Consider the following 18,231-nt stretch of genomic DNA (forward strand, 5'->3'; position numbering starts at 1 on the left):
GGGGGCAGCGCTCTCTGGTCCCCAGTGTTGGGCAGAATCCACACCCAACTCGGCCCTGCTGCGGGAGGGGTGTCGGCACTGGCTCCACATCTCAGCGCGAGCCTCCAGCCCCCTCCCCTTGAGGTGCTGAGGACACAGGCAGCTCAGTCCCACACGGGTGGTGGGGCAAAGGAATTAAGCCCCTTTCTGGTGCTGGAGCCCCCCCCCCCACCAGGCAGGGCTGGAGGAGGGGCTGGCAGGTGGTGGAGGTTGTCGGGCCCCTCTGGAGGCTGGCAGGTTGCCACCCCCTCCCTCAGGTGTCCCACCACTCCCTGCCACCCGTCAGGTGTGCCCAGTGGCTGCACTGGGGGTGGGGAGGCTGGTCCCCATGCTTCCCTTTATGCTGGGAGGCACCGCTGAGGAATCTCCAGCCTGTGCCCCACGGTGTGAGGGTCCCCTCTGGCCTGCCCACTTAGGATCCTGTGGGGTGGGTGGGAACAGGATGGCATGGCTCTGTGTCCCTGGCTGCGGCCCCAGCCCGTGTCTGTCTCCAGGGTCCCAGCAAGCCGTCTGTGGGCAGGGCGAGAGGCTCATAGCTGTGGGGTGGGCACCATCTCTTGCAGGAAGACTGTGACTTGGAGAATGTGTGGCTGATGGGGGGGCTCAGCATCCTGACCTCTGGACCTGTCACAGCCCAGCTCATGTGCCTGCTCTGCGCCAGCAAGGGCTTCCATGAGGTGAGAGCGTGGGGCCCGGATGCTGGGGTTCTCTCCCCGCTCTGGGGGCAGGGGGCGCTGGGAGCCCAGACACGGGGGTTCCCCTTCTGCTCTGGAGGTGGGGGGTGTCTAGTGGTTGTGGGGAGGGCTGGGAACCCAGAGATCAGGTTCTCTCCCAGCTCTGGGGGCAGGGGGGCTGGGAGCCAGGACTCCAGGGTTCCCTCCTGGCTCTGGGCGGAGCCATCTCATCGGCCCGTCCCCTCCCCAGCTGGTGTTCTGCCAGGTTTGCTGCGACCCCTTCCACGTGTTCTGCCTGGAGGAGGACGAGCAGCCGCAGCGGGAGCAGGAAGCGAACTGGTGCTGTCGCCGCTGCAAGTTCTGCCACGTGTGTGGGCGCAAGAACAAGGTCTCCAAGGTAGGTGCCCTGGCAGGAGGTTGGGGCCCTTCCCGCCAGGCAGCGTTAGCCTGTGCCCTAGCACGGCACTAGGGGGCGCTGTGCTGCAGGGAGCACGGGTGGGGGGCTCTCCCTGGCAGTCGGGGCTGGCCCCAATGCCTAGCGTTGAGGTCCGTCCTCCCCCTGCGCTGTACACCCACCTCCTGACTCCTCTGGGTTCTGTACAGTTCTTTGCCGCCAAAAGCCAGGTGTGAACCCCAGTGTCCAGCCCGTTAGTCCCCCTCGGGTGATTCCGTTCTGCTCCCCGAAATCACCCATGTGGGCAGCGTGACTGGGGCTCGGCTTTCATTCCTGCCCAAACCTGGTAATGCCAAGCAGCTGGGAATTCCCAGCAGGGCTGTGTCTTAGTGCCAGGTGGGGGGTCCCTGGGTGACCAGCTACTCACCCGACCCCAGAGGGTGCCGGGCGAGGGGCCCTGGGTGACCTGCCCCACCCGAGAGTGGGCTGTGCCTCAGTGCCAGGTGAGGGGGCCCTGGGTGACCAGCCTTCGGCCTCACCCTGAGGCAGCTGCATCTCAGCCCTCGCCATCTCGGGGTGGGGCAGGGGGACTCCATCCGTGTCTCACACCTGCCTTCTCCTTTCTGCCCTGTCACAGCCCCTGCTGGAGTGCGAGCGCTGCCGCAACTGCTACCACCCGGCCTGCCTGGGCCCCAACTACCCCAGCAAGCCCATTCGCAAGAAGAGGGGCTGGGTGAGCACAGGGGCAGGGCCGTGCCAGGATGGGGAGGAAGGGGGCAGGGTCTATCCTGGGATCGGCAGGGTTGAGGTGTTGTGAGGGGGGGGTTTCTCCCACACTAACGCTCTTGTTGGCTCCCCAGATCTGCTCTGCCTGCATCCGCTGCAAGAGCTGTGGGGCTGCCCCAGGGAAGAACTGGGACACAGAGTGGTCCCATGATTACAGCTTCTGCCCCCCCTGCTCCCTGCTCTATGACAAAGGTGTGTGTGGTGGGGAATGGGGCGCAGGGCCTTTCTCCTCTATGGGATGCAGGCTCCCATCCAGCCCCAGGGTGGAGGGCTGGCTGGCTCAGGGGGGTGGGGAATGGGATGCGGGGCCTTTCTCCTTTAGGGGACGCCAGCTGCCATCCGGCCCCAGGGTTGGGGGCTGGCTGGATAAGGGCAGCAAGGAATGGTGCGCTGGCCTTTTCCCCTCTAGGGGACACAGGCTCCCATCTGGCCCCAGGGCAGGGGACTGGCTCGGGATGGGGAATGGGGCCTGTTCCCTCTGGGGGTGCCAGCCCCATGTGCAGCACTAACCCCTCTGCCCCCCAGGTAACTACTGCCCCATCTGCTCTCACTGCTACGAGGACAACGACTACGAGAGCAAGATGATGCAATGCGCCAAGTGCGAGCACTGGGTTCATGCCAAATGTGAGGGGCTCTCAGGTCAGTCTGTGGGCTTGTCCAGTGAGCTGCGCTGGGTGTCAGGGCTGGCCCTGCCAGCTGGGGAGAGCCCTGCCCCCTGCAGCACAGTGCCCCCTAGTGCTGCCCTGGGGCTTCGGTGCTGGTCTTGCCAGCTGGGGAGAGCCATGCCCACCTGCAGCACAGAACCCCCACAGTGCCCTCAAGCGCTGCCCTGGGGCTTCAGGGCTGGCCCTGCTGGTTGGGGAGAGCCATGACCCCTTTGGCACAGCACCCCCTAGTGTGTCCCCTCAGTATCCGCAGCACACCCCTTTTGCCTTGGGCTGCCATCTTAGCCCTGGCCCTGCTTTACTGGCCATGGTTGGCCCATGCGCCCCCTGCCCCCGGGGTGGAAGGCTGCATGGGGCTGGGGCTGCCTGACCTGCTATGCTCTCTCCCCAGACGAGGACTACGAGATCTTGTCCAGCCTGCCAGAGAGCGTGGTCTACAACTGCCGGCCCTGCTCTGGCAGCGACCGGGCCAAGTGGCGGGATGTCCTCACCTCGGAGCTGCGCAAGGGGCTGCGTAACGTGCTGCAGGGAATGCTGGCCTCCCAGCACGCTGAGCCCCTGCTGCAGTGCGCCCAGGTACGGCCCTGCACCCCGGAGCCAGGAGAGACCCCGCCCCCTGGCTCCCAGCCCCTGCTGTAGTGCCCCCAGGTACGGCCCTGCGCCCCGGAGCCAGGAGAGCCCCCGCCCCCTGGCTCTTGGCCTCTCCCTGCGCTCTAACCCACTAGTTCCCACAGCACTCCCAGCTGGGAGAGACCTCAGCCCCCTGGCTCCCAGCACCCCCTGGAATCCATGAGTCCCCTTATTTCTCTCAGCTGTGGGTAGAACCTAGGTGTCCTGGCTCCTAGCCCCCGTTAGTCCATGTTGTTGTAGTGACACTGTCTGGTGCCCCCCCCCCCCCCTCCTGGCAGCTGGCTGGGAGCTGATTGTGGGGGCGTTTCTGGCTGCAAGGCGCACAAGGCCCGTGCCATGTGGATGAGTCCCTGCCTGCGGGGGGGATGGACCCTGGTCTGGGACAGTGGAACACAGAGGGGGGCAGGGTGCAGACTCTGGGGAGAGCAGACCCTCCCCCACCAGCGACCTGTGGTTTTCCTGGGTGCTGACCCCCATTTCCCTGCAGTGCTGCCCGGATGACGGCGTGAAGGTGCACCGGCGACCCTGCAACCTCCGCACTATCAGCAAGCTCTTCGAACAGGGCCACTACAGCTCCGTGGTGAGGGGGCCGCTGGCCGTGCAGGGCACGGATGGAGCATGAAGGATGGGCAAGGGAGGTGGGGGACAGAGCAGTGCAGGGGGGCTCAGAAGGGGTGGTGGGCAGGGCGGGGTAGTGGTTAGGCTCTGCCCCCACGGTCGCTCTCCCCCCAGCACGGGTTCAGCGAGGACGTGGTGGGCATCCTGTTGCGGCACCTGGACGAGCATGAGGGCCTCGAGGAGGAGCAGGGCGGTCCCTCTGCCAAGGCGCTCTACATTGAGGTACCGCAGGGAGCACGAGGGGCAAGCATGGTGTGCGTGCCAGGGCACTCGGGGGGGCGCTGCACATGGGGGGCGAGACAGGATTCTGGTCAGCTGGGCCCACTGTGGGTCTGGTTGGGGGCGGATGCTGGGCCCCCGTGGCGGTGGCTGGGGGGCAGCAGCGGTGGGCGGGGTGGCTGGGGGGCCCTGTGGATGTGGCAAGCGTTCCCCGGTGCAGCCCCCACCACTTGGCTCTCTCCTGCAGCTCATGGCGCGCTCGTTCAGCTGGTTCAACGCCCAGGACGCCAAGCGCTGGCAGCGGCGCAGCTGCCTCCCCAAGTGAGTACTGGGAGGTGGGGGGGGGGACTGGCAACAGGGACGCTGGGGGGTTCAGGGAGGGCTTGGGGTGACTCCCAGGGCCCCGGCTCCCTTGCCCTCACGCTGTTACTCTGCCCCCCCCCCCCCCCCACAGTGGCATGCTGCCTGACGCTGTGCTGCCCCCCTCCTCCGACCACATGTATGCGCAGTGGCGCCGGCCCGAGGAGCCCAGCGCCACAGAGAATGGCCAGTTGGCACCCGGAACCATGGGCACCTGTGAGTACAGGGGGGCTGGGAGCCAGGACTCCTGGGTTCTGTCCCTTGCTCTGGGTGGGGAGTGCGGTCTGATGGGTTAGAGTAGGGGGATGGGAGCTGGGAGCCAGAACTGTGTTCTCCCCGGCTCTGGGAGGGAAGTGGTGCCTAGTGGTTAGGGCAGGGGTGGGCGAGTGGTTGGGGGAGAGGACTCTTGGGTTCTGTCCCTGGCTCTGGGAGGGGAGTGAGGTCTGGTGGGTTAGACTGGGGGAATGGGGGCTGGAAGTTGGGCCAGCTGCTGAGTTGGTAGGGGCGATGGGGGAAGGAAGCTGGTGGTCACTCTCCAAGCGCATTGTTAAGGCCTCTCTCCTACGCCCCCACCCCATCACCACCATCGGGTCTCTGCCCCCAGCAGCTCTCACCCTCTCTCCCGGCAGGTGGGAAGGGCCAGGAGGTGGCGCTGTCGAAGCAGGGGCTGGGCAGCGGCGCTGAGGACAAGCGTCAGTGCGCCCTGTGCCTCCAGTATGGGGACGCCCCGTCCAAGGTAAGGCCTGGCCCACCCCAAGGCTGCACCAGGGCTTGGGTGAGTCATCAACCCCCAAACGCATGGCCTTGGGCCGCTGGGGATCCAGGGGAGCATGGAGTGTGGGGCTTGGACACCTGGGTTCAGTCCCCTGCTCAGGGTGGGGGAAGTGGGGGCTAAAGGTTACAGCAGAGGGGGCTAGGAGCCAGGACTCCTGGTTCTGTCCCAGGTCACTGCTGGAGTTTTTTGCCCTTTGCTCCCCCTCTGGCTGGTGATGCTGACCCTGTCCCCCTCGCTCTCCGCCCCTCCTCAGGACGCAGGGCGGCTCCTGTACATCGGCCAGAATGAATGGACCCACGTCAACTGCGCCATCTGGTCGGCCGAGGTCTTTGAGGAGAACGATGGGTCCCTGAAGAACGTGCATGCTGCCGTGGTGCGGGGGCGCCAGATGGTGAGGGGGCAGGTCCCTGCAGGCGGGGGGTCGGCCTCGGCTGAGTGAGGGGGCGAGGCTGAGGTGCTGGCGGGGTAAGGCTGAAGGGGAGCAGGTGTGTCTGCCTTTGGGGCAAGGACTGCTGCTCTCCCATTGAGGTGGGTGGTGGGGCCTGTCTGCCACTGGGGGGTTGGGGTGGGCAGGGCTGAAGCCTTCGGGGGTGGGGCCTGTCTCCTGGTGGAGGGCAGGGCTGAGGGCCGGGGGTGGGGGCGGGGCTGCTGTTGGCCAGTGCGGGGGCAGGCTGAGGCCGGGGTGTGGTGGGGGGGCGCCTGAGGCCGGCTGTTTGCCCTCTGCACTGGCGCAGGCCAGGCTGCGAGCGCTGCCCCCTTACCCGTGCTGTGCCCCCAGCGCTGCGAGCACTGCCAGCGTACCGGCGCCACAGTGGGCTGCTGCCTGTCGGCCTGTCTCAGCAATTACCACTTCATGTGCGCCCGGCTGCGCCGCTGCACCTTCCAGGAGGACAAGAAGGTTTTCTGCCAGAAGCACACGGACCTGCTGGATGGGACGGTGAGGGGCCGTGCTGGGTGCACCGGCGGGGGGCGGGGGCTGCGAGCCGGGCGGGTTGGGCTGTGGGGTGCTACTCCCCTGGAGATTGAGGGCTAGGGCCCCATGGTGTGTTTGGGGGGTCCCTATGGCCAGGCTGGCCCTTGCGGGGGGTCCCCGCTAAAGTGCTTCCAGGCAAGGGGGTACTGCCCAGCTGCTGACCCATACCCCCACCTGCTCCAGGAGATCGTCACCGAGGACGGGTTCGATGTGCTGCGCCGGGTCTACGTGGACTTCGAGGGCATCAGCTTCAAGAGGAAATTCATGGTTGGCCTCGAACCCGACACAGTCAACATGATGATCGGTGAGTGCGGGGGGGCTTCTTCCTTCTAGGGGGTGCCAGCTCTCATCCGGCCCCAGAGCGGAGGACTGGCTGACTGGGGAAGAGGCGGGCAGGGAATGGGGCATTTGGCCTCCCCCTCCAAGGGGTGCCAGCTCCCATCTGGCCGTAGGTGCATGCGGATGTCCTCACCTCATCTCCTATTGTAGGTTCCATCAAGATAGACAGTCTGGGGCTGCTGACGGACCTGTCGGAGTGCGAGGGACGCCTCTTCCCTGTCGGCTACCAGTGAGTATCTGGCCCCCGGCGCGGGGCTTCCCTGGCTCCCTGCCCTGCGGTGTGTGCGCTACAGGGATGACCCCATCCCCAACCCCCCCCCTGCCCTGGGGCTGCCTGTGTACCCCACCCCAATTTCCAGACCCCCATGCCCCTCTTTGGGGGGCTAAGTGGGCGGCTGGGGCCATGCCGGAGCAGCCAGGGAGGGTTGAACTATCAGCACAAGGGAAAGGTGGCAAGGACGCATATGGTGCTGAGCCAATGTTGAGACCCGTCTGGCCGCAGGCGTCCAGCCCGTGGGACGGTTCCCTGGCACGCTCATTGCAACTCACTGGCCGCACCAGGCGGGATAGGGGCAACCAGTGGAAGGAGTGGCCAGGGCACGGTGCAGTGACCTGGGCCAGCCACCTTTCGGGGAGGTGCTTTAGCCAGATACCTGCAGCTGGGCTTGGGGTGGGGGTGGAGTCTCTGGCTTGTGCTGTCCCAGAGCTCAGGTGGCTCTGGGCGGTGCCCTCTCCTGCCAGGTGCACTCGGCTGTATTGGAGCACGGTAGATGCCCGGAGGCGCTGCTGGTACAAGTGCCGAATCCTGGAGTGCCGGCCCCAGCCGAACCAGAAGGAGCCAGACCCGCTGGTGGGGCAGGAGGAGAACCAGACCATCGTGCACAGCCCTACCACAGGTGAGGGGTGGGGTGGGGGGCTGACCCGGTTGAAGGGGGAGGCACTCTGCCACCATACAAGGGGGCTTTGTGGGCTCTGCACAAGCCAAGCGTGTTCTGGGTGGGGGCTCCCATCCTCGGGGGTGGGGCTGTCCTTGGTGCACCAGCCTCTGTGTCCTGCCTGGGAGCTGTCCTCTCACCCTGGCAGAGGATAAAATACCCGCTGCTGCAGCTAGGGGAGACTCCTTTCAGCTCAAAGTGCAGCGTTGTGTGGCTGCTGCCCTGCCCCAGAGGTGGCTGCATTTCCGTGCCAGGCGCGTGTCCTGGTGCTGTCTCCAGGGCCATGCAGTCGGGTCTCCGTGCCGTAGGCAGCTCCTCGCTCTACCTAGCATGTTGTTTTTGCTCCCGTTTCAGACGCTCACCTCTGGGATCTGCACCTCCCGGGCGCAGGGCCTGCCATGCTGGCACCAGAGTGCCACTCGCCTTCCTGCAACCCGGGGCCCCTGCCTCCCCCTGAGCCGGCCACCACTTCCGTGCCCCGCTCCTTGGCTGGAGCTCGCATCAAAGTGCCCAACTACTCTCCGACGCGCCGGCCCCTGGCTGGGGTCTCCTCCCGGCCGCTGCCGTCACCCGGTACGTGCCCCCTGCCTGGTCATGAGGGGCAGGGCTGGTTGCCCTGTGGGGGGAGGGAGAAGGGTGGGCTGCTGCTTGTGGCCTGGTGTCTCAAAGGATTCTGGGAAACAAGCACTGTGGGGGGGTGGTGGCGGGAGGAGTTGTGGCCTAGGGGGTTCTGGGATGCACTCTTTGGGGTTTGGAATTGGGGGCAGTGTTGTGGGCCAAGGGTTGTAAGATGCTTTCTGGGGGCTGGTGGTCTGATCCCGCCTGGGAGGGGTGTGCGGGGTCCCCCCAAACCCGGTGCCAGCATCTCACCCCCCCGTTTTCCCCCCTCAGGCAGCACGTCGTCCATGGCCCACCACATCCTGACGGTGGGCGACCCGGACTTCACACCACTGCGCCGCCCCCGGCGCCACAGCCCCCTCTCGCCGCCCCCGCGCCGGGCCCCCTCCCCCCTGCGCCCCACCAGGACTCGGCCGCCGGGCCCCACCTCTCTCAGGGCAGGAGCCGCTCCCCCGGGGAGCAGCCCACAGCACCCCCCTACCTCAGCCAGGCCCGGCCCACCTACCTCCCCCCCGGCAATCCCCTCGTCCCCCGGCGTGCCCCCCGAACTGACCTTCGATGAGCTCAACGTCTCGGACCTGGAGTTCGACGACAGCCTGCTGGATGAGCCCTTCCAGGTGGGGGGTGAGGGGCGGGGGCCCTGCTCCTCGCCTGGCCTGCCCCTGGCTGGCCCCAGTGACGAAGACGAGGAGGAGGAAGGGGCTGGGGGCACTGGGCGCTACTTCCGCTTTCCCCGCACGGTAGTGACACGAGAGCTAGACTTGGCGCCGTACCCACTGGACCTACCGCTACCCCACATCGACCAGCTGGATGGGGTGGACGATGGGGAGGGTGAGGGGCGGGGTGCCAATGGCAAGCGGGTGGAGCCAGGGGCGGAGCAGGGGTCAGCTGGCCCCGCCCCCCCACCCGAGGACCTGCCTTCGGAAATCGTGGACTTTGTGCTGAAGAACCTGGGCGAGGGCAAGGCCCCGGAGCCCAGCGTGAATGGCAGCGAGGCAGGCCCCGCACCCGAGCCAGCCCGTGCCTTGGGCTGGGTGCCAGGCAGCCCGGGCGTCCGGGTGCTGGGCCCCGAGGCGCCCGCCCCGCCCAAGCCTGGCTCCAAGGTCATCCTGGTCAACAAGCTGGGGCAGGTGTTCGTCAAGATGCAGGGTGGGGAGGAGGCGCTGGCGGGGGGCAGCCTGGAGGGGCCGGGTGCCCCCGCCAAGCCAGGCCCGGCTCTGCCCCCACAGCCCCCAGCCAGCCTGGGCACAGTGATCTTCCGTGCCGCAGCCCCACTGGGCGTGGCCAGGAGCCCAGTGCCCACCTGGACCATCCGAGCGCCTGTTCTCAGCATGGTGCCCATGATGAATGTGCTGCGGCCACCAGGTGCTGGGGGGCAGCTCACCCTGGGCCCCTCGGCCCTGGTTACGCCCTCGCTGGGGCTGCCCCAGCCCTGCCTGCTGCAGCGCCTGGCCCTCAACTCAGGCTTGCTCCACCTGCCTGTCCCCCCACCCCAGCCACATGCCCACCAGCTCCCCAGCAGTGCCAAGAGGGTTTCTGCCGTCGCTGGTGCCCACCCCAAGAGGCCCAAGCTGGAGGAAGAGGAGGAGCTGCTGCCCCCTGCATTGCCAGCTGGTGCCCCTGACAGCCAGAGCAGGAACGGCCTCACCAGCCCCCCGCAGGGCCCCAGGTAGGTGACCCCAACCCCATAAGCTGTGGGGAGTAGTGCATTCTGGGACATGGCCGCCCAGTGCATGTCTCCCTGTAAGGACATGTCAGATCTGTGACATGGGGTGCCTTAACCCCGCCCCCCCCAGCTCTGCCAGTACCCCTCAATTTTGACCCACAGCCCCCTCCTGTCCTAGCCCTGGGCTCCCCACAACCTGCCCTGCTCTGCCAGGGCCCCTTGATCCCAACCCACAGCTGCCATTGCCTGCCCCTTAAGTCCACTGCTGTGCTGGCATTGTAGGCCCGGCCGGGTGCGGATGAAGACCCCCTCGGTGAAGAGTGTCCTGGAGCTGGTGGCGCTGAAGGAGCAGGCGGAGCTGAGCGATGGGGGCAGCACAGGGTGAGTGTGAGCCCTGCTGGCCCCCCACTCTGCCCGGCCGGTGGCCTGTCCGTGCTGAGCTCTCTCTGCCTGACCCCTGCAGGTCACCCTCGGATCCCTCCCTCGTCCCGGAGTGCAGCCCCCGCATGCCGGATCCCAGCCTGGAGCCTCCGTCAGAGCCCACGTGGCACCGCTACACAGGTACTGCCTGGGCAGCCAGTGTGGGGAGTGGGACTGGTGTGGTGCTGTGCCATGGGGGGGCGGGGGGGTTGGGGCATCATGCCATGCTGTGAGGGGGTTTGGGGGATGCCGTGCTGCAGGGCTTGGCTGGTAGGCAGAGGGGAGCCTGGGACTGCAGCAGGGTGGGAGGTGTCGTGGAGACGTGAGCCAGGACTCTGTGCTCTGCCCCACCCTGCCCCATTCTCACTCTCTGCCCCTAGGGGAGTTGTCCAGCTCCGACGAGGATGCCCTGTACTGCGAGGATAAGGAGAATGAGGTGCCACCCAAGAGCCAGCCGCACCTATGCTTCGAGATCAGCAGTGAGGATGGCCTTAGCGTGCAGGCTGACAGCATTGACGGTATGGGGCCTCTCCCCTCCAGGGGATGCTGGCTCTGAGCAGCCCCGATGGGAGGGGACTGGCTAGTGGGGGAAAGGGACACTGGGCCTTCCCCTCCAAGGGGCACCGGCTCTGATCAGGCCTCAGGGAGGGGACTGGCTGGCTTGGGCGGAGGGAGGGGTAGGGAATGGGGCACAGGGCTGTGGGAGTGCCAGGCAGCCTAGGGGCTCATGCTCTCCCCTGCTCTCTCCCCAGGTGCCTGGAAGGCCGTGATTGAGAAGGTGCAGGAGGCACGAGCCAATGCCCGCCTCAAGCACCTGTCATTCGCTGGTGAGTGTGGGGAGCCCTGGCCTAGGGTCTTGTGGGTTAGAGCAGGGGGCTGGGAGCCAGGACTCCTGGGTTCTCTCCCAGTTCTGGGAGGGCAGTGGGGTCTAGTGGTTAGAGTGGGCAGAGCTGGGAACCAGGACTCCTGGGTTCTCTGCCAGCTCTGGGGCGGGGCTCAAGGCCATGCGGGTCTCTGATGCCTGGGGGTCTCCCCAGGCATGAACGGGGTGCGCCTGCTGGGCATGCACCATGACGCAGTCACCTTCCTGGTGGAGCAGCTGCATGGCGCCAAGTCCTGCCACAAGTACAAGTTCCGCTACCACCAGCACGAGGAGGAGGAGGAGTCACTGCCCCTGAACCCCAATGGCTGCGCCCGCGCCGAGGTCTACGTCAGGTGGGGCCGAGGGGACGTGGACCTGGGTGGAGCAGGTCTGGTCTCAGGGAGTGGGGGAGACCCCCCGGAATTGGGAATCCACCCTGGGGTGAGGAGGCCATTGGGAGTGGGGCTTGCGACCTGGCCGGTAGGAGAGTGAGGGGTCTGTCAGGAGTGGGGTGGAGGTTGGTGGGGGGTGCAGGGTTGATTGGGGTGGGGATGTGGGTGGGAATGGGGGAGGGGTCGATGGTGCTTTAATCCTGCCCTCCCGCCCCCCCTCACCCAGGAAATGCACCTTTGACATGTTCAACTTCCTGGCGTCGCAGCACCGCACGCTGCCCGAGGGCGGCACCTATGACGAGGAAGAGGATGAGGTGCAGCTGAAATCCACCAGGTAATGGAGCGGGGGGGGCTGGGAGCCAGGACTCCTGGGTTCTGTGTCCAGCTGTGGGAGGGCTGCCCTGTGTCTATTGGCGGGGGCCCTGGGTGGGCTCGGTTCTGATCCGCTCTGTGCCCTGCTCTCTCCCCAGGCGAGCCACCAGCCTGGAGCTGCCCATGGCCATGCGCTTCCGGCACCTCAAGAGAACCTCCAAGGAGGCTGTGGGCGTGTACAGGTAATGCACCTGCCCCCTCCCAAGCCCATCCCAGGGCCCAGCACATGGCCCCGCTCTTACACGGCATGTACAGGGGGGCAGAAATGGGCATCTGGCTACAGCTGGCGCCCCCACTCACTCTGCTGCTTTTTGCCCTGGGGACGCTTGCTGTTGGCTTGCCCTGCTTCCTGGGGCGCCTCCCTGTGGTGCTCGGCTAGTGCTGCCTGCCTTCCCCCCTCCCCCCAGTGCGCTGCCTCTGATCTCAGGCCTGGCTCCTGCGCTGACCCTGTGTCCCCCCCCCCCCCCCCCCCAGGTCAGCCATCCACGGGCGTGGGCTGTTCTGCAAACGCACCATTGATGCGGGCGAGATGGTCATTGAGTACTCGGGCATCGTCATCCGCTCGGTGCTGACCGACAAGCGTGAGAAGTACTACGATGGCAAGGTGCGGGGGTGCTGGGCTGGGGGAGCTTCGCTGCGAAAGTCTCAGTCTTGGGGGTGGGGGGAGGTTGTCAGCACTGGGGGAGCAGGAGGTGGGCTGCTGGGACCTGGTCCATAGGGGCTGAGGGCAGGAGGGGGCTGCTCTGGGGGGGCAGGAGAGGGGTAGGTGAGTGGAGGTTGGTGGCTGTGGGGGTTGCGGTGAGGTGGGTTACCAGCTTGCGGGGGCAGGAGTGGCGGGGGGGGTTGCTGGGGGTGGGTTGCTGGCTCGGGAGATCGGGAGAGGTGGCTGGGGGCAGGAGAGGAGCAGCTGGGGGGGGAGGGGGGCTGGAGGCCGGGGGGGGGGGGGGGTTTGCTGGCTCAGGGGGTGCGGAGGAGCGGCTGGGGGTGGGTTGCTGGCTCGGAAGATTTGGGGGGTTTGCTGGCTCAGGGGGTGCGGAGGAGCGGCTGGGGGTGGGTTGCTGGCTCGGAAGATTTGGGGGGTTTGCTGGCTCGGGGTGCGGAGGAGCGGCTGGGGGTGGGTTGCTGGCTCGGAAGATTGGGGGGGGTTTGCTGGCTCAGGGGTGCGGAAGAGCGGCTGGGGGGTTTGCCGGCTCGGGGGCCCAGCAGCGGCCATGGAGCCTCCCGTGACCCGCCCCGGCCCCGCAGGGCATCGGCTGCTACATGTTCCGCATTGACGACTTCGACGTGGTGGATGCCACGATGCACGGCAACGCCGCCCGCTTCATCAACCACTCGTGCGAGCCCAACTGCTACTCGCGCGTCATCCACGTGGAGGGGCAGAAGCACATCGTGATCTTCGCCCTGCGGCGCATCTTCCGCGGCGAGGAGCTCACCTACGACTACAAGTTCCCCATTGAGGACGCCGGCTCCAAGCTGCCCTGCAACTGCGGGGCCAAGCGCTGCCGCCGGTTCCTCAACTAGCTCTGCCTGGCCCGGCCTTTGGGGGCTGGGATCCGGCCTCGCTGGGACCCCCTATTTCCTGCTACCTCTCCCCATCCCCCGACCACTTCCAGGCCCCCAACAGCCCGGGGTTGGGCTTTTGGGGGGTGAGGGAGCCCAGCTGCTCAGCACCCTCCAGACACTGGCCTGAGGAGGGAGGGCCCCTAGTGTTAGTGCTGGGGGCAGGGCCCGGTGCCCCAGACTCCTCTGCTGTGATCTCCCCCTTTTCTTCCCCCCCCCGCCCCTGGTTCCAGGGCAGCTTGTGGCTCCTGCCTCTCAATTGACCCCCTTTCCTGGGCGGGGAGGAGCAAGACTTGACTTGGGGCAGGCCCCTTGGGGAACAGGGTCTTGCCCCCTTTTTCAGAGCCCCCAATGTGGGCTGGACTAGTGGGGTTCCCCCCAGAGCAGGGGTGCACAATAACCCCCCTGCTGATCTGCACTAGCAGAGGCATGAGGGGTGTGTGGGGAGGGGGGAGTTTGCCCAGCTGCCGCCTCCTGAGACTGAACTCCCAGCTCTGGCCGAGGGGCTGTTTTCCTTTTTGTACGGGGAGGGTGTGAGTGGGGGGTGGGGGGCCAGGGCAGGCCCCCCAACGGCCCCCCAACCCTGTAGATATTTGTACAGATGTTTCTAAACCTGTTTATTTTCTATGCACTTTTTTATTTAAAGCGGTGAGTCGGCCCTGTGCCCCCCGGCCCCGCCCCGTTGGTATAATTTTAAATAAATGGTCATTTTCACATGCTGTGCTCTTCCTCGCATAAGTGCCTGGGGAAGGGGGGGGGGCGCTCTCATGCGGGGGGGGAGGAGGAAATGGGCTTTGTGGAGATGCCCAGAGGTTGAGGGGGGGTCTGGGCACACTGCCCCCAGCTGGGAAAGGCCTGCCCCAGCTCCTCCCTCCTGCTCTGCAACAGGGCCTCCTCTGTTCCACTGGTTCAGGCCTGGGGCAGCCACAGCTCCCTGCTGCTTCCCCAGCCGCCTCAACCTGGCTCTGGCCAAAGTCACCATCTCTGACCAGGAGGAGGATGCTGGACAAGGGGGTGCTCTGCGACTCTGGGACATATTTCCGTTCCTCCCTCGTCTCACGCCTCCAGGCAGAGTTCCACTGGGCAGCGTCCACTGGCTCCCGAGAAACCTTCAGGGCTTGTGCCTACTGCTCGGGCCAGGTTCATTGCAGGGGCTGGCCCCATCCCAGAGGTGGCTGCATCTCCGTGCTGGGCGAGCTGTCCCCCTGGGTTGCTGCAGTGTGGCAGTTACTCAGATGCTCTGCCTCAAATGCTCCTGGCCTGCATCAGACTCGGTCTCCTGGGCTTGGTGGTGGTGTCAAGGTCTTCAGTGCGGCTTTGGCGCCTCCTGCTGGCCTTTGATGTGACCGGCTGCACCATGGGCTCTGAGACTAGGTTGGGGAGGGCAGCCCCTCTGGCTGCTAGCCCCTCTGGCTGCTTGCCCCTCAACCTTCCTCTAGCATGGGGGCAAATGCTGCCCCCTGGCAACCCAGGTGTCCTGGTCTTCACTGTAGCGACGCTCCTTGATGGTTCTTGGTGCATAGCCCCCCCTCGGGAAGAGGCCAGCAACGGAAAACCAGCTGTCTTGTGCTCTCCGTGATTCTGGCCGAGGGGGATAGATGGGAACACCAGTGGCCTGCCCCCCTTCCCTCCCCCGGGCCATGGGGAGGGGGGCTGTAGCAGTGAGGCTGCGCAGCTAGAGAGCGGAGGGCAACGTGAACGAGGTCCTGGCTTGTTTCCTTCCTGTGGTTGGCGGGGGGGTCTGAGCGTCAGTCCAGGCAGGCAGCTCACACCCCCACCTACACCCTTGCCAACACCTGTAGGGCATCCTTGCGCCCCAGGGCAGCCAGCAGCCCGGCCAGCTGCCCCAGCGTGGCATCGGGCTGGCGGGCAGCCACTGTCTCCAGGGTGGCGCGCAGGGGGCTGCGTGTGCTGCGCAGGGAATAGGCGTAGTCAATCCAGGTGGCCGAGAGGCCGTAGCGCGCAGCCAGGTGCCGGGTCCCCCCCCCGGCCTTGCCCTCGGGGTCCAGGAGCATGATCAGCTCCTCCAGCACGTCCACGTTGTCCAGCAGGTGCTGCAGCGGCGCCCCCCACAGGCCTGTGGGGCACAGAGCGGGGGTGAGCTGGGACCGGGGAGGTGTGGGTGTAGGCATGGCTGGTGGGGGAAGGGAGCCGCACCTACCTGCATGGCCAGCGGGGGGTGCTATGTTGCCAGATGTCTTGTCTGTGCTCTGGGGGGGAAGCAGCCGATGGGGCTTAGCCATGGGGCTGGAGGCTGGGGGGCAGAAGGAGGTGGTGAGGGTTGAGGCCCTGGATCCCCAGCCTGAGGGGAGCACTGAGCAGCTACCAGAACCCTGCCCCCCACTCATTGAGCAGAGCTTCACCCCCCAGGCATTAGGCCCCACCTGCTCCCCAAGGAGCATCAGCTGAGGGGCTAGGCCCCACCTGCTGTCCAAGGAGCACTGCCCCCAGGATATGGGTTTCTAGTGCTTAGAGCAGCCCTTCTCTGGGGGCAGGCCCCTCCCACTCTTCCCAGGAGCTCCTCGCAGAACAGAGCAGACCCACCCCTTCCCAAGGGGGCAGGCTCCTCCTAGTCTCTGCCTCAGGAGTTCAATGAGAATGGGAGTGGGGGATGGAGAGGCTGGGGTATGGGGGAGGAGCCTGATGGGCAGTGGGGGGGCTCTCAGCAGCGGGAGGAGCTTGATGGAGTTGGGGGTCTATTGCAGCATGGGCAGAAGGGGGGCAGTGCTGCAGGGCAGCCGTGGGGCTGGCTGGCTACTCACCCTGGTGGGGGCATAGGCCAAGCTGCGTCCAGACCAGGAGGGCAAAGGCCCCAGCCAGCAGCACGAGCAGCAGCATCAGAAGAGCGACATACCCACCATAGCCTGCAAGGGGGCGACAGTGGGTCATGGGGACAGCTCCTGGCTACTCTGGCCTTGGCCAGCAGGGGCCGCTGTGGGCACAGGGTGGGTGTACTGGTGTGGGGGGAGCTCCCTGTGACTCCAGACCCGGTCTGGCCCAGCTGGGGCGCTGACAGACCCCACATACCTGCCGTGTCCCTGCGGGATTCGTGCCCTCCAGGGCACTGAGGGGTCCCAGAGGTGGGGGCCAAAGCAGAGCCTGGGGCATGGCCAGAGCGCCCCGGTATCTCTGAAGGCGGAAGCCAAGTGGGGGACCTAGGGGAGGCAGAAGACTCGGCGCCGGGAGCCTGAAAGGCAGAGCCATGCAATTGGGAATGAACACATCTGACACCGCCCCCCCCGCCCAAGTCCGAATAGAACCCAGGAGTCCTGGCTTCCAGACCCCCGCTCTAACTGATACGGCCTCCCCACCCCCGGCACCTACCTCCGCTGGGCTGCTGCAGTCGAGGTAAGCCCGGACCTTGGGGTGACACTGCTCGTCAGGGAAGCAGCACCGGGGTTGGCACCTGCCAGCCGGCCCCCACCGCTGCCTGTGGAGCCGAGAGCAGCCAGTCGGACAGGGCAGAGAGCAGCACCCCTCCCCCCGCCATGGAGAGAACCCAGGTGTCCTGGTGCCCAACCCCCCCCAACCACTAGACCCCACTCCCCTCCCAGGCCCAGGGATTGATCCCAGGCATCCTGACTCCCAGCCCCTGCTCTAGCCAAGGTGGGTCCATGTCATACCCGGGGGGGCAGCACTGGGTGTCCTGCAGAGGGGTGCAGGGGCTGAGCTGGGTGCCGGGCGGGCACTGGGAGCAGGGCTGGCACAGCAGGAATTGCCCATTGTTGAAGGACCGGGGGGGACACGCCTGGCTGGGAGTTGCGAAACGGCCGCCTGTGTCCCTCATGCCACAGTTCACGGTGAACTCCTGCCCTGGGGAGACCGTGGAGTGGATCAGAGCCCCATGGCACAGTGCCCCACAGCACGCACCCCAGGGTCCCCAGCTGACCATCCTCCCCACAGCACAACGCCCCCTACAGAGCCCCCGCCCCGCTCCCTGCAGCACGGCGCTCACCCCCCCTCCCCTGCACCCCAGGGCCCCCTGCTGACCACCCCACAGCACTCCCTACCAAGCCACCCACCCCACAGCATGGTGCCCCCTGATGAGCCCCCCACCCCGAAGCGCGGTGCCCCCTGCTGACCCCTCTCTGCCCTCCCACTCACCACGCAGCGGGACCAGGTGTGCATAGCCGATCTCACAGGGGACGCAGGCCTGGACCTCCTGGTGCCAATACTGCAGGTGGCCGCACTTTCTGGACAGGGAGCCCCGGGCCCTCGCCCAGGCGCCGGGGGGCGGCAGGAGACAGAGAAGCAGGGGCAGCAGCATGGCAAGGACCGTGGGGAGGGGAGGGGGGCTGGGATGTGCTGGGACCTGGGAGAGGGGGGAATGTGGGGAGGGGAGATGGGGGGGGGTTCCCCTACAAGCCCCCACATCTTCCAGCTCACCCCAACCCCCCACATTCCTGGGGCTGTAACCCCCCCACATCCCAGCTACTCCCTCCCCCAGCCACAGCCCCTGCCTTACTGATACCCCCCACAGCTGACCCTGAGCCCAACCACATCCAGGTCCTTAAATCCCCATTCTCCACCCCCCCTGCCCCCAGCCAGCTGCCCGTAACCCCCCAGCTCACGTCAACCCACCCCACCTGTATCCCTTCCCCACAGGCCCCCTGGCTGCTTCAGCCCCCACCCCACTAACCCTACCCCTACAGCCTGTACCCCTCCCCCCCCAGCTCACGCCTTTAGTCTGTACCCCTTCCCCACACACCCTCCATAATCCCACCAGCCTGTGCCCCCCCCCGATCCCCTACCAGCCCCAGCTGTCCCCAGGCTCTCACCCCTGCCTGGCGTGTGTATGCTCTTTCCTGCTGTCCCACCACGTTCATCTGGGCTGGCGAGTTGCACGTGTGTCTGCTTCGCTGCTCACCTCTGTAAGGCATGTGGACTGTGTGGTGCTGGCCTCCCCTACCCCAGCCTGTCCCCCATTTCCCGTC

The 18,231-nt window shown here is 66.5% G+C and overlaps 2 protein-coding genes across 4 annotated transcripts in view; one reads left to right on the top strand and one right to left on the bottom strand.

The window, feature by feature from the left end:
• Positions 1 to 14,011, top strand: part of KMT2B (lysine methyltransferase 2B) — a 34,717-nt gene extending 20,706 nt beyond the window's left edge. Inside the window, exons 11-37 of the mRNA XM_077841644.1 lie at positions 603 to 716; positions 964 to 1,110; positions 1,745 to 1,840; positions 1,968 to 2,085; positions 2,419 to 2,532; positions 2,950 to 3,134; positions 3,676 to 3,768; positions 3,921 to 4,028; positions 4,273 to 4,346; positions 4,480 to 4,601; positions 5,015 to 5,121; positions 5,414 to 5,551; positions 5,939 to 6,097; positions 6,317 to 6,437; positions 6,623 to 6,701; positions 7,214 to 7,368; positions 7,762 to 7,980; positions 8,299 to 9,694; positions 9,974 to 10,072; positions 10,155 to 10,252; positions 10,492 to 10,629; positions 10,864 to 10,938; positions 11,149 to 11,326; positions 11,592 to 11,699; positions 11,836 to 11,919; positions 12,212 to 12,341; positions 12,983 to 14,011. Of these exons, the coding sequence (XP_077697770.1) occupies positions 603 to 716; positions 964 to 1,110; positions 1,745 to 1,840; positions 1,968 to 2,085; positions 2,419 to 2,532; positions 2,950 to 3,134; positions 3,676 to 3,768; positions 3,921 to 4,028; positions 4,273 to 4,346; positions 4,480 to 4,601; positions 5,015 to 5,121; positions 5,414 to 5,551; positions 5,939 to 6,097; positions 6,317 to 6,437; positions 6,623 to 6,701; positions 7,214 to 7,368; positions 7,762 to 7,980; positions 8,299 to 9,694; positions 9,974 to 10,072; positions 10,155 to 10,252; positions 10,492 to 10,629; positions 10,864 to 10,938; positions 11,149 to 11,326; positions 11,592 to 11,699; positions 11,836 to 11,919; positions 12,212 to 12,341; positions 12,983 to 13,258 (4,731 nt within the window). The 3' untranslated portion in view covers positions 13,259 to 14,011. The remainder of the gene's footprint in view (positions 1 to 602; positions 717 to 963; positions 1,111 to 1,744; positions 1,841 to 1,967; positions 2,086 to 2,418; positions 2,533 to 2,949; positions 3,135 to 3,675; positions 3,769 to 3,920; positions 4,029 to 4,272; positions 4,347 to 4,479; positions 4,602 to 5,014; positions 5,122 to 5,413; positions 5,552 to 5,938; positions 6,098 to 6,316; positions 6,438 to 6,622; positions 6,702 to 7,213; positions 7,369 to 7,761; positions 7,981 to 8,298; positions 9,695 to 9,973; positions 10,073 to 10,154; positions 10,253 to 10,491; positions 10,630 to 10,863; positions 10,939 to 11,148; positions 11,327 to 11,591; positions 11,700 to 11,835; positions 11,920 to 12,211; positions 12,342 to 12,982) is intronic.
• Positions 14,012 to 14,020: 9 nt separating this feature from the next.
• On the bottom strand, positions 14,021 to 18,231 carry IGFLR1 (IGF like family receptor 1). Of its 3 annotated transcripts, XM_077840837.1 has the most exons (8): positions 18,076 to 18,231; positions 17,402 to 17,609; positions 16,921 to 17,110; positions 16,622 to 16,727; positions 16,325 to 16,484; positions 16,060 to 16,161; positions 15,459 to 15,551; positions 14,021 to 15,374 (listed from the first exon to the last, which is right to left on the bottom strand). In XM_077840837.1, exons 1-8 carry the CDS (start codon positions 18,175 to 18,177, stop codon positions 15,076 to 15,078), a joined length of 1,260 nt encoding a protein of 419 aa, XP_077696963.1. In that variant the 5' UTR covers positions 18,178 to 18,231; the 3' UTR covers positions 14,021 to 15,075. The 3 variants fall into 3 exon arrangements, with proteins under 3 accessions (XP_077696963.1, XP_077696964.1, XP_077696965.1); XM_077840838.1 differs by lacking the exon at positions 16,060 to 16,161; XM_077840839.1 differs by lacking the exon at positions 18,076 to 18,231 and having other exon boundaries at positions 16,921 to 17,105; positions 17,402 to 17,574.

The sequence above is a fragment of the Eretmochelys imbricata genome, chromosome 24 (assembly GCF_965152235.1).
Source record: "Eretmochelys imbricata isolate rEreImb1 chromosome 24, rEreImb1.hap1, whole genome shotgun sequence".
NCBI classification, from domain to species: domain Eukaryota; kingdom Metazoa; phylum Chordata; order Testudines; family Cheloniidae; genus Eretmochelys; species Eretmochelys imbricata.